This window comes from Pelophylax lessonae, assembly GCF_965119305.1.
Source record: "Pelophylax lessonae genome assembly, chromosome: 5".
Lineage (NCBI taxonomy): Eukaryota > Metazoa > Chordata > Amphibia > Anura > Ranidae > Pelophylax > Pelophylax lessonae.
In genome coordinates, this window is record NC_138772.1 from 168,113,497 (window position 1) to 168,126,637 (window position 13,141).

At 41.3% G+C, this 13,141-nt stretch overlaps 1 protein-coding gene across 1 annotated transcript in view; it reads left to right on the forward strand.

Moving 5' to 3' along the window:
• The window catches only part of ANO10 (anoctamin 10), a 164,381-nt gene that overhangs the window by 62,018 nt on the left and 89,222 nt on the right, over window positions 1-13,141 (forward strand). The window contains exons 9-10 of the mRNA XM_082259710.1: window positions 5,918-6,100; window positions 12,299-12,490. Of these exons, the coding sequence (XP_082115836.1) occupies window positions 5,918-6,100; window positions 12,299-12,490 (375 nt within the window). The remainder of the gene's footprint in view (window positions 1-5,917; window positions 6,101-12,298; window positions 12,491-13,141) is intronic.

Consider the following 13,141-nt stretch of genomic DNA (forward strand, 5'->3'; position numbering starts at 1 on the left):
GACTTGAGTTGCCTCTCCATACAGCTGTACACAATCATTGACTTTTTGTTGTAAAAGGGAATGATCTTCCTTCTTGAGCTTTGCTTGCTCTAAGATGCTGTGCAGAGGATTTTCCAATTGAGACAACAGGCTGTCACACATTTCTTCAAAGTGACCCCTGTTCCTTTTCCCAGAGATATCAATATCATTCAAACATTTCATATTCATAGGCAGATCTGAAGCATTTGCACTCATCAACTTCTTAAACTTTTCGCCCTCCTGAGCGAGTCGCAGTAAAGGCCTACTATTTGATTTGATATTCAGTTTATATTTCTTGCCAAACTCTTCACAGAAGTAGCCAACCAGAACATCATCAACTTTCCTTCCACCAACATAGGGGTCAAAGGCAACAACACAGTTGAACCCAGCGATCTGGGTGGTATCCATTATAGACCTCCTCTCTGCATCAGTGAAGAAGCATGGAACTGCAACACATTCTTTTACAGGTTTCTTCAATGCACTTTCTGCTGAACTATTTGACCGCTCAAGGTCACCTAGTTCTTTTTCTCTATCTGAATTCCACATGGAATGCATCTCAAGATCACGATCAAACTTCTGCCACCCGTCTTTCACCAGTTCCATTTTGGAAACACTCCCTGAAAGGCACTTATTCATTTGCTTCACGTTTTCACCAACAGCCTTAGTTTTCTCCACTAGGTTTTCAGCCTGAACTGAGAAATCACCACATTTCTTACTCAGCTCCTTTGTTTGCTGAAGCTCTAATGATACATTTTCCAATGCTTGAAGTTTTTGAAGGAACGGTTTATTCCAAAGGGGTGATTCAAGCCACGTGTCATCACATTTCTGAGGCTCACTCAGGACAGACCCCAAAACACTGATCCTTTTAAAAACTGCATCAGGCACACTATCCCCTCTTTGGGACAGATCCTCTGTTGCCTGGAATTCCTCTTCCAGTTCCTGCAACGGAATCTTCATCTCTTCTACTTGCTGTTCTAAGGCTCGTTTAGACTTTTCTAGCTCCTGAACGCTTTTCTCAACCTCATCCTTGTAGCTGACCACATGTTCCATCTCTGTACATAGCTGCTTGTTAACTCTTTCTAGTTCAGCCTTGGACTCTAGAGCTTCCTCCAAAGAGCGAGCCAAGAACAGGGCTTTGCTCTCGTTATCACGCGCCTCCGCTTCTGCGCGGTCGCGTTCTTCTGCATATTTTGCAGACACAGTCTTCTCTTCACCAAGCATCTGATCAAACTTCTTTTTCACATCTTCAACACACTGTAATGAAGCAACGCTTTCTTCCATGCGTTTTTTCATATCCGCTATCTGAGCTTGCAATGTTGCGACTTGCTCTGATAGGTTTTTCTTTGCTTCCGCCTCCTCTTTTAATTGTTCCAGGAAGCCATTTTTCTCATCTTCCATTTGTTTGAGCTTTGTGCTAAAACTCAGCCTTTGACACCTCTCTTCCTGTAAGAGTTCCTGCGTGTCTTGCAGCTGCGATTCCAAGATAGAAAAATCTTCCGCAATTTCTCTAGATTTGCTGTCTGCTTGAGAAAGCTGATTTGTAACATTGTCCAACTCAACCTGCAGTCGGTTTGCCTTCTCTGACAGCTTAGCACACAATCGGTCACCTTCTGACACCTTGACTTGCGATTCCAGAAGCTGTGCCTCTACTTTTTCCCTCTTATGTTCACAATCTTCTTTTCCCTGCATAAGAGCCTTCACCTCATTGGCTAGCATCTGGGAATAAGAATGTAATTCTGCCACACAGGCTTCTTTCTCCTTTAACTGCTGCTGGACACGTTGGGCTTCCCCTTTCCAACTTTCACAGTCCGCACGCCATTCATCTACCACATTGCTTAAAGTAGTGAGCTCATACACAGTACTCAGTAATTTAGCCTCTCTTTCACTTTTCTCTTTGTCGCTGAGAGACAATGTCGCTTCCAGAGCAACATTCTGTTCCTGCGACTCCTGCAGGTCTATTTTTGTAGCTCCCAAAGACTGAAGACTTTTTTCCAGCTGATTACGCAACTCCAACATATCAGCCATACTTTGCTTCTGCAAAGTCTGAATTTCACTTTCCTTTTCCATGAGGATGGTATCTTTCTCCATTATAGTCTCTCTGCGTTTTTGCAACTCGACCAAAAGAAGAGCAGTGGATTCTTCCCACTGTGACACATGAGACTTGAGTAGTTCATTTGTTTCCTGCAAGTTTCTATGCTCCATTTTAAGCAATTCCAAGGCTTGTTCCTTTTCTTCCATTTTCCGTTGCAAGGCATCCAACTCAGCCCTGCACACATACTCGGTTTCCTCCAAACCGATGGCCTCCATTGGCTGCTGGCGTCTCTGTTTCCAGCCTGCCATGCTCTCTTGATGAGCCTTTTGTTGAGCTGCAAAGCTCTGCTGAAAATCCGCATTTGCCTGCTGTTGAGCTGCATTTGCTTGCTGTTGAGCTGCATTTGATATAATCAGATGTTTCAACATCTCCTCCATTTTGAGTTTACTTTTCATCTGAGCACACTGCGTCTCCATAGCAGTTTCATCAGTGTTGCTAGGGACAACAACCTTCCTCTTTAGTAGACTCTCTTTAGGCATGGATGGGGCTGGTTCAGACGGCAACATCCCCTCCATCCATAGAATCCGGTCTCTCATTTCATCTATCTTTGCATTTTTCAGGCGTTTGGACCGCCCCATCTTCAATAACTCCACAAACAAATTTTTCACAGTCCAGCAAACAATTTTCAGACCACTGTCTCTTCAACACATGTAGTTTTTCTCTCTCTTGCAGGATCTCTTTTCCTGCGCACACAGTTTGTGCAGTCACTTGCACCAGACACAACAAAGTTCATCAAATAATTTTGAGACCGCTGTCTCTTTAAAACACTTTTTTTTTTTTTGTCAGGATCTTCTCTCCTGCACACATAGATTGTGCAATCTCATGCACCAGACAAAGTTCATCAAACATTTGCACTTCCTTGCAGGGATCTTCGCTTCTGCCCACTGCATACCTCCACCATATGTAAGGGATTAGCTCGGTGGCGGGTGTGGATGACCCCTTGGGGGGTGCGTTTTCCCAGAGAGGTAGCCGACAAGTGCTTGCAAACAAACAGTGTGGTTTATTAAATGGTGTTTTCTTCACCAGGCTGTATGCAGCAAAACATCCAAAATAAAATAAAACAGAAAATAAATCCTTGCCTCTGTGGGCGGCTACCTTCTCACAACTGGAACCTGCCTAAGTGTCTGTCTCCAACCTACCGTCGGGCAGACTTCCTTGTCCTCCAGCGGACACTCAATAGTCCTTTTATAATAGCTTCACAGGGCAACACAGTCCTTTGTTTCTTTCACATCAACAGTTCGTCTTCTCACCTTTGAGACGTATTCACCCTTGGTTACCGTCCCGGGCACACATCACTCCGGGGGGTCTTCTCCCAGGCCCACACATCCTGTCGGGAGGCACACGCTGACTGTCCTCCTGCTCCCAGCCCACATGGCTTCAGGACACAGCTTCTGGAGGCAGCAAACAATAGGAATTTCTCTGAACAAATTATAGAGCCTTAACTCCCTCATTCTGAACAGGTGAAGGCCTTTCAACTTCCTGCTGGCTAGCTCTGTAGCCAACACCCTAAATTAATTAATGGACTTTCTAAATCAGGTGGAAATGTATCTCCTTCCTGTGACTACATTCCCAGATTTAGCTGACTTCCTGTTACAATATATATATATATACATACAATTATTATTATTTATTTTTTTTATTCTAGTAGATGCACATTGTTTATAATCCAGGAACAGTGGGCATTTTTACTCAGAACTCACCTGAAGCAGCCCAGCTTCTGTTAATGTTTACCCTGATATTTACAGGCGAAATTCTTATAGCCATCGGTTTCTTTCTGATTTGAATGTCCCTGTAATTAAGCCTTTGGAAGTAGGGGCTGAATTGTGTATTACATTACACCCCTGATGGCCAACCTGTGGCCCTTTGGTACTTATAGTGAGCAAGTAGTAGGTCCATTGACTTGTAAAGGGGCCATAATAGCAGTAGTCTATAGTAGTCTCATGTAACATTCCTCCAGCCTCTAACCGTCCCCTGCAGCCTATCTACAGCCTTAGGCTACATTCATACTGGTGATTAAGGAGAGTGCAATTTGTATCAGCAGCAATCTTTGGATTACAGATGCAGATGAGTGGCTGGGGGCAGTCGTTGTCCCTGCTCACGATGACAGGTCACGGGTTGCATCATTATGCATAGCCAGCAATTACTTGTGGTGATTGGACACAGTGTCCAGCAGCGATCACTGCAAGTAATCACTGGCTGTGTGGAGAGCTACGGACAGCCTTGGCCATCGGTGAACTGCCATTAGAGTGAATGAGGCCGGCGACTGCCCCTAGCTGTTTTCGCCTGCAGTTGTAAACCAAAGATTCCTGCACCTACAATTCACACTGCCCTTAACCGCCGGTTGTGAGTGAAGCCTAAAGGTTTTACATAGTTAAATAAAATGTGTTCGCTGGAAGCCCCCCTGTCACTGTTAAATGGTTTGTCACAACCCGCTAACTGCTGCATTTGTATGAAGGCTTGTTCTGTTGGAAAACAGACTTACTGGCTAGATCACCAGGGGAAAATAAAAGAAAGAAAGAAAGGCTTAAAGAACGAAAATGAATGCAGCCTTCACATCTAAGAATTGGTAAGCTGCAGTATAATAAACGCTTGCTGTTTGGCTTATTACCGACTTAAGGTTGAATATATATGATGGCGTATTACTGTTTATGTAAGTATGAGGATCGTTAAACTAATTACTAAGCAAAGCTCGCAATATTCACTATATTCCCAAAAGTATTGGGACGTCTGCCTTTACAGCACATGAGCTTTAATGGCATCCCAGTCTTAGTCCGTAGGGTTCAATATTGAGTTGGTCCACCCTTTGCAGCTATAACAGCTTCAACTCTTCTGGGAAGGCTGTCCACAAGGTTTAGGAGTGTGTCTACGGGAGTGTTTGACCATTCTTCCAGAACCGCAATTGTGAGTTCAGGAACTCATGTTGGACGAGAGGTCCCGGCTTGCAGTCTTCGCTCAAATTCATCCCAAAGGTGTTCTATTGGGTTGAGGCCAGTCAAGTTCCTCCACCCAAACTCGCTCATCCACACTATATTGCCAAAAGTATTGGGCCACTCCTTTATATCATTTAGTGGTAGGGGGATTATGATGTGGGGCTGTTTTTCAGGGGTTGGGCTTGGCCCCTTAGTTCCAGTGAAGAGAACCCTTAAGCTGTCAGCATACCAAGACATATTGTACAATTTCATGCTCCCAACTTTGTGGGAACAGTTTGGGTATGGCCCCTTCCTGTTCCAACATAACTGTGTGCACCAGTGCTCAAAGCAAGGTCCATAAAAACATGGATGAGCGAGTTTGGGGTGGAGGAATTTGACTGGCCTGCAGAGAATCCTGACCTCAACTGGATAAAACACCTTTGGGATGAATTAGAGCAGAGACTGCGAGACAGGCCTTCTCGTTCAACATCAGTGCCTGATTTTACAAATGCGCTTCTGGAAGAATGGTCAAACATTCCCATAGACACACTCCTAAACCTTGTGGACAGCCTTTCCAGAAGGGTTGAAGCTGTTATAGCTGCAAAGCTTGGGCCAACTCAATATTAAACCCTACAGACTAAGACTTGGATGCCATTAAAGTTCAAGTGTGTGTAAAGACAGGGGGTCCCAATACTTTTGGTAATATAGTATATCCCGGTATTGCTGTATTGCCTGTTCAGCCATTACATAACACCATCTTAGGGATCCATTACTATGCTAGAGACATATGAAAACAGTTCAAGTTTATCCTGCAAGCCAGAAAAATTGCATTATTTGTACATTGTTCTACTTATAATGTTTTTTACCTTACTATATTTTTTATTTGTTTTCTCTGCAGAGTCTGGTCTGCTTGCTTCTGGTCTCTCAGTTCTTTAACCAGATTTTTGAGACGTTTCTTCCATACTGGATGCAGAAGAGAACTAACAGACAATTAGCCGACAAAGCAAAACCACTGAATTCAGGCTCTAAATATACTTTGTTGGAGCAAATTCACCTAGAAAGGAATATGTACACTTATTTGGTGAGTATTCGTACAAGTACATGTGTTGGCTCTAGCATGAGAAATAACATTGTAAGGAATGCGTTATAAATACCGTACATTGTGACGCAGATCTTTTGGTGATTTAACTCTCTCTGAAAGTGTAAAGGGTATAAAATAAAAGCAAGAATATAAAACATACCAATTTATCATTTAGGTAGGCTACTCTTTTTTTGTAATACAAGAATCTAGGGTTATTATTATTTTTAATTAGAGAATGCTTTTGACAATTCGCCTGGCCATACACGATTCAAATCTTCGCCGGTTTAATTGTTAATGGGCAGGCTGAATGTACCAAGTTGATTGATCGATCAATTTGGGTACAACTAGCCTGCTGGATTGTCTTGTGATTATCGCCAGTGATAATACCTGTCTTCTCCCAACAGAGAGGGCTACCTCTGCCCGAGAAGACAATGGCCCAGCAGGAGAGGTTCCTGAATCACCGCTGTTTTGATGCGGAATCAAACAAATTTCTTTGGGTTGCAGGAAAGAAATATGCTCCGTGTATGGCCTGCCTTTGGTGGCCACAACATTTAGCCAATAAAAATGTACATTTTTGTTAGTACAGCTTGGTGATAAGCAAACCGCACTGGGTCCAGGTTAGAATGGTAAGAAGCACTTGAATGGATGGCGGTTGGTCCAGTAGTTAAGAGGTAGAGGGGGAGGCTTCAGTCAATAGATTACAAAACATCTTACAGGTTAGCCACTTAAGTCCCGGAAGATTTTACCCCCTTCCTGACCAGGGGGTTTTTTGCGATTTTTTTACTGCGTGACTTTAACGGACAATTGCGCGGTCGTGCGACGCTGTACCTAAACGAATTTGACGTCCTTTTTTCCCCACAAACAGAGCTTTGTTTTGGTGGTATTTGATCACCTGTGCGATTTTTTGATCATGCACTATAAAAAAAAAAAAAAACGTACATTTTGCAAAAATAACAATATTATTCACATTTTTTTATATGAAATTCCCCCGAAAAAAATGTAAAAATCAAAATTTTTTAACATTTTCGGCCAATTTGTTTTATGCTACATATGTTTGGTAAAAAAATCGCAAAAAGTGATTGGTTTGCGCAAAAGTTATCGCGTTTACTAACAAAGGGAAAGATTTTTGTTATTTTTGGTGTTTAGTTTTTTAACGCGTAATGGCGGCGATCTGCGATTTTTTTTTTTTTTTTGCAGGACTGCGACATTGCGGCGGACAGATTGGACCCTTGACTGACATTTTTGACACTTTTGGGGTTACCAGTGACCTTACTGCAGTAATCAGTGCTATACATATGCACTGTTACTGTAAAAATGACACTGGCAGGGAAGAGGTTAACTGTATTGGAGAGGGAGGGGTTAAGTGTGTCCTAGGGGCGTGATTCTAACTGTGATGGGACATGGCTACTAGTGTAAAAACAGAGATCAACGGTCCTACATAGTAGAACCGTCTGATCTCCATTTTTACACAGGGGAGAATGACAGGCGGCTTGTTTACATTAGCCGCCTGCCTTTCTCCCTTCCAGGCGAACATCGGGACATCGGGTCCGCCGGTCACACGCACCGACTTGTTAGGGAACGAGCCGGGGCGGGCGCGCGCCTCAGCCGGGGCGGGCGCGCGCCCGCTATTGGCTCACAAGCCAGTGACAGGCTAGTGACATACCGGTATGTCACTTTGCCTGGCCGGGGCTGACCGCCGCAGTATATGTACTTGCGGCGGTCGGCAAGTGGTTAAGTGGGGGGTTAGACATCAATGGGAGGGTCATTGGTTGATAATCTATTTGGTACCACTGGATGTTTTGAAAACATTTGTACTATAGATCAGACTTTTTCAACCAGGGTGCCTTGAGGTTTCTTCAGGGGTACCTTGGCAGAATGCCTAAAAATTGCCCAAAAATTGTATACAAGCTGGTATATGGATGAAGCCTTCCTTTTAGGTACACAAAGCCCCAGGTTTTCATTTGTGGACAATTACAAACTTCTAGCTTTTTGGAGCCCTAATGACCAATGGCATCTTTGTTTGACCCTCTCCTGCCCCTCTCCATCAGTGTTCGGGTCACATTAGCTGATTGATGGAGAAAAACAGAGGGAGAAGAGAAACCTAGGAATACTAATCACTACCAGTTTGCAAAAGTGCATTTGGAAGAATAAATCACCTGTAACGTTGGGTGTCCTACATGTGTGGATGTTGCTGCATTATGTAAAACTATTAGAATAATTCTTACATTTTAGAATAGGGTACCTCTAGACCAGTGTTTTTCAACCTTTTTTCAACCAAGGCACCCTTTACAATCTGGCAGAATCTCGAGGCACACCAGGCAAAAATGTTGATAAAATTGAATTGTTACTTACATTAATGGGATACTTGAGCCTGGAACGATCCACACAACGGCTCTATTCTATGGAAACGGCACTTCTTTTTTATGTTGTATTCCGCTTGCACATCTGCTTCAGTTTGGCCGCAGCGCAGGTGTAGCGCAGGATACCCACGGTTTTCATGTGTGCTTCCTGTGGTTTCCTATAGACTTCTATTATGTCCCTCATTTTTGGTGTGCTTTCAGAAAATGCACCAAAATTGGGGTAATTTTGCCATGGCCCACCTGGGGACTCATCACGGCACACCAGTGTGCTGTGGCACACTGGTTGAGAAACCCTGCTCTAGACCACAAATGTTAAAGGGTGCCTTGAGATTGTCCATCATTTTTAAGGGTGCCTTGACTGAAGAAAGGTTGAAAAACACTGCTATAGATTTTTGAGTACCTAAGGGCAAGGTTTGAATCAAGAATTCCCAAACATTGAAGAAATTTTGGACCCGTGAGTCCTTACTTAAGGAGGCCTCCATCCATTCCATGCAGAAAACATAAGATAATTTAGCTATGAAAGAGAAGTGGTGGGGGGTTCGGTGTAAATCCACTGATGAAGAATAGCTTTCTGTGCCACAAGGGACATAACAATAAGAAGTTGTTTACAGCATCTATAGTCTGTACACCACTAATATGGTGGCAGAAGTAAGGCAATTACCAATGATTTTCATTTTTTTCTATCCTAATGTTATTTTGTTCATTTTAAGATTGTACAGCTGACATGTTTTCATATGGTTTTCATTTTTATCTAGCCACTGAGTCTCCTATACTTAGATATTTCAGTTTGGTGGAAGTTAGATGATTGACTTTTTTTTTCCCGAACGCCATCTGTACTGCATCAAACTGCTGCCAGGATTGGATTGCAGTGTTATGCCCCACAGTTCTGCAGCTGACTTTTTTGGCACTGTGCATAAGCCAATCGTATATTGCGTTGATGTACTGTGTGGATTTAATTCAGGTCACTGGTGATGTGATATGAAACTTGTCCACTGTTGTTATCACCTCTGTCTATAAATACCATTGTCTGCATCCTCTTGTATTAGAGCTTATCTATATTCAAATGATAAGCTATGTTATTAGTCTTAGTGGAGGCAGAAATATAAAAGAACTGATTGGTGAAAAGACTTACTTTTCCAGGTTAAAATACTGTCCTTAAACATATTGGACTAGGTGGGACTTTAAATGAGACCCAAGCTGGTGTTGCCCGGCGTCTCCATCCCTATAACAAGAAACAAAATGAGGTTGAAGGAAAATACTGTCCCAGCCAATCCTTTGCTATTCGCATTACCAATAAAATAGGCATTTGGCCATGTGATCTCTGTTGAAGAGGATCAGAATATAGATTAGCTAATTCTCTCTTGCAGCAAAAAATATGGCCTTTTGGCTTTTTCATGGGGCCAGCACTGGGTGGAGATTGGAGCAGCATTTTCTCCAGGAAAGTTAGGCATCTCAGCGGCTCTATTGCTCATTATCCATCCCAGGATATCCTCAATCATTAGATGAACAGTATGCACATGTATTTCGGATGCAAAAAGTAACTTTCAGCAGCAAGAAACACATGCTCTGTGAATGGGCCCAAAACGTTTTCTCCTGGCTTTTTGATATGTTCTATAAAAAAAAAAATATATATATATATGTGTGTGTGTGTGTGTGTGTGTGTGTGTGTGTGTGTGTATATATATATATATATATATATATATATATATATATATATATATATATATATAATATATATATAATATATATGAATATATCTCTAAATATAAATACATAGATAAAAAAAAAAATATATATATATATATATGGAAAGAGATTAAAGTATAGCTGTAGGCAAACCTTTTTTTTTTTTTTCATTTTGAATCGTGTAAAGGAGGGATTATAACCCCTGGCAGATTTTATTTCACCACCGGTGTCCCCTTGCAGAGATTTCCTTTTACTTCCTGTCCCTTAGCCAAATAGGAAGTGAGAGGAAATTCCTGGGGACCCCCAAATAAGTCCCTAATGGAAGATTTCCCCTCTAATACTTTTCTGGGGACAGACCAAAATTTGGGATTTTCTTTCAGTTTCACTTTCAATGACAATGGCAAACAGGACCAATATTTTTTTGTAAAGCAAAAGATAGATTTTTTTTTAATTTTGATCTTTTGCTTCTAAAGGTAAAGGAGAGATTTTGGGTCTTTTTGAACCCATATTTCTCCATAAAAAGGACCTGTCATCCTTATTTCTATTACAAGGGATGTTTACATTCCTTGTAATAGGAATTAAAGTGATAAAAAAAAAAAACATAAAGGAACAGTGTAAAAATAAAAAGGGGGGAAAAAAAAGAAAAACAAAGCGCCCTCTTCCCTCTGTGGGCGCAGAAGCAACGTGTATTCTAGCACTAGGTCTCCTCTGTAACTCTAAACAGGTAGCAGTGTAACATCATCTTTCATTATTTACTAAAAATGTGGGCATATATTGTATTTTTAAATTAATTAAAGTGTATTTTTTGCCCAAAAAATTGCGCTTGAAAAACCGCTGTGCAAATACCAATGTGACATAAAAAATTGCAACAATCGGCTTTTTATTCTCTAGAGTCTCTGCTAAAAAGAATAAATAATTACACACACACACACACACAGTATTTCACAAAAGTGAGTATATCTTTTCATGTGACAACACTGAGGAAATGGCACTTTGCTACAATGTAAAGTAGTGAGTGTACAGCTTGTATAACAGTGTAAATTTGCTGTCCCCATAAAATAACTCAACACACAGCCATTAATGTTTAAACCGCTGGCAACAAAAGTGAGTACACCCCTAGGTGTAAAATGTGCAAATTGACCAAAAATGTCAATATTTTGTGTGGCCCCAATTATTTTCCAGCACTGCCTTAACCCTTTTGTTCATGGAGTTCACCAGAGCTTCACAGGTTGCCATTGGAGTCCTCTTCCACTCCTCCATGATGACATCACGATGCTGGTGGATGGTAGAAACCTTGCGCTCCTCCATCTTATGTTTAAGATGTCCCACAGATGCTCAATAGGGTTTAGGTCTGGAGACATGCTTGGCCAGTCCATCACCTCTACCCTCAGCTCCTTTAGCAAGGCAGTGGTCATCTTGAAGGTGTGTTTGGGGTCGTTGTCATGTTGGAATACTGCCCTGCGTTCAGTCTCTGAAGGGAGGGGATCATGCTCTGCTTTAGTATGTCACAGTACATGTTGGCATTCATGGTTCCTTCAATGAACTGTAGCTCCCCAGTGCTACACTTTTGTGAGATACTGTGTATGTATATGTATGTATATGTGTATATATATGTATATATAAAAAAGTGTGGGGGTTATAAGTAATTTTCTATCAAAAAATGCAGATTTAAACTTGTACACAAAAAGTGCCAAGAAAGGCCTGATCTTCAAGTGAAAGGGTAGCCAGATGTCCGTTCCAGAATATAAAATGCCTTCGACTTGTGGTGAAAGTGGATTTTTCTTTATTACATGCCTGGCCTTTGCACTGATAGATTTGACAAGTGCATTCACAGGCATTGGGTGGGGAAAGGAGCTGCAGAATAATAACAAGTCACACATTTATGGTTGGAAATGTGGCTCATAAAACTAGTTTCTGTTATTATTATTATTATTATTATTATTATTATTATTATAATACAGGATTTATATAGCACCAACAGTTTACGCAGCACTTTACAACATAAGGGCAGACATTACAGTTGCAATACAATTCAATTCAGGAGGAATCAGAGGGCCCTGCTCATTAGAGCTTACAATCTAGGAGTTCAGAATGTGTGTAGCCATTATCCCATGTTATCATGCCCTGACCTTTTTTTTACTTTTTTTCCTAGGGAACATTTGATGACTATTTGGAATTATTCTTGCTGTATGGTTATGTCAGCCTCTTCTCATGTGTATTTCCTGCAGCCGCCATATTAGTTGTCTTGAACAATGTTTCTGAAGTGTACACAGATGCATTAAAAATATGCCGTGTCTTTAAGCGTCCATTTTCAGAGCCTTCTTCCAGCATTGGAGTATGGATGGTTTGTATTCATTTTCTTTTATGATGCTTAATAGTATTTTGAGATGAACTTAAACTAGAACTCCAGCTAAAACTTGTGTGCAAGTTTTAGAACCTTTTGTTATGTTTTATTAGCTTTCTGAATTTCCATTGTGGAGACTTTACTACACTTCCTGTCCCGAAGGCACAACGGGAAATGAGACGATATTGCCTCACTGGCAGTTATCCTTGGAACAAGCATCCCATTAGGAGAGTTCCTCCTTGCTCCTGTTGTGATTACAGCTATTTTAGATTTTCCTTGATTTTATTGTATGGATACCAGGATATAAAGTAAGAATGAATCCAACCCATAGAAAATAAAGCTTTGGATGGGGTTTAATACTACTTTAATAATCCTAAAATATAAGTTGGGAGGTGAAGTTTTATTTTTTTGCATTTTATTGAAATTGGACTCTAGATAAATAAATGAAGCATAGTAAGTGCTCCTACTCAGGATTCCCAGGCACTGTGCCTTATGGGCCATACACACTATAGGATTCTCTGAAGACTTTTTCCTTTAGACTTACCAAAACCATATAATATGAGGTCAAACCTAAACACTTTCAATTTGTATGCAATCTGGCAGGCCCTTGCACTACATAGAAAAGGTAAATCTGAAGGAAATCTAACCACA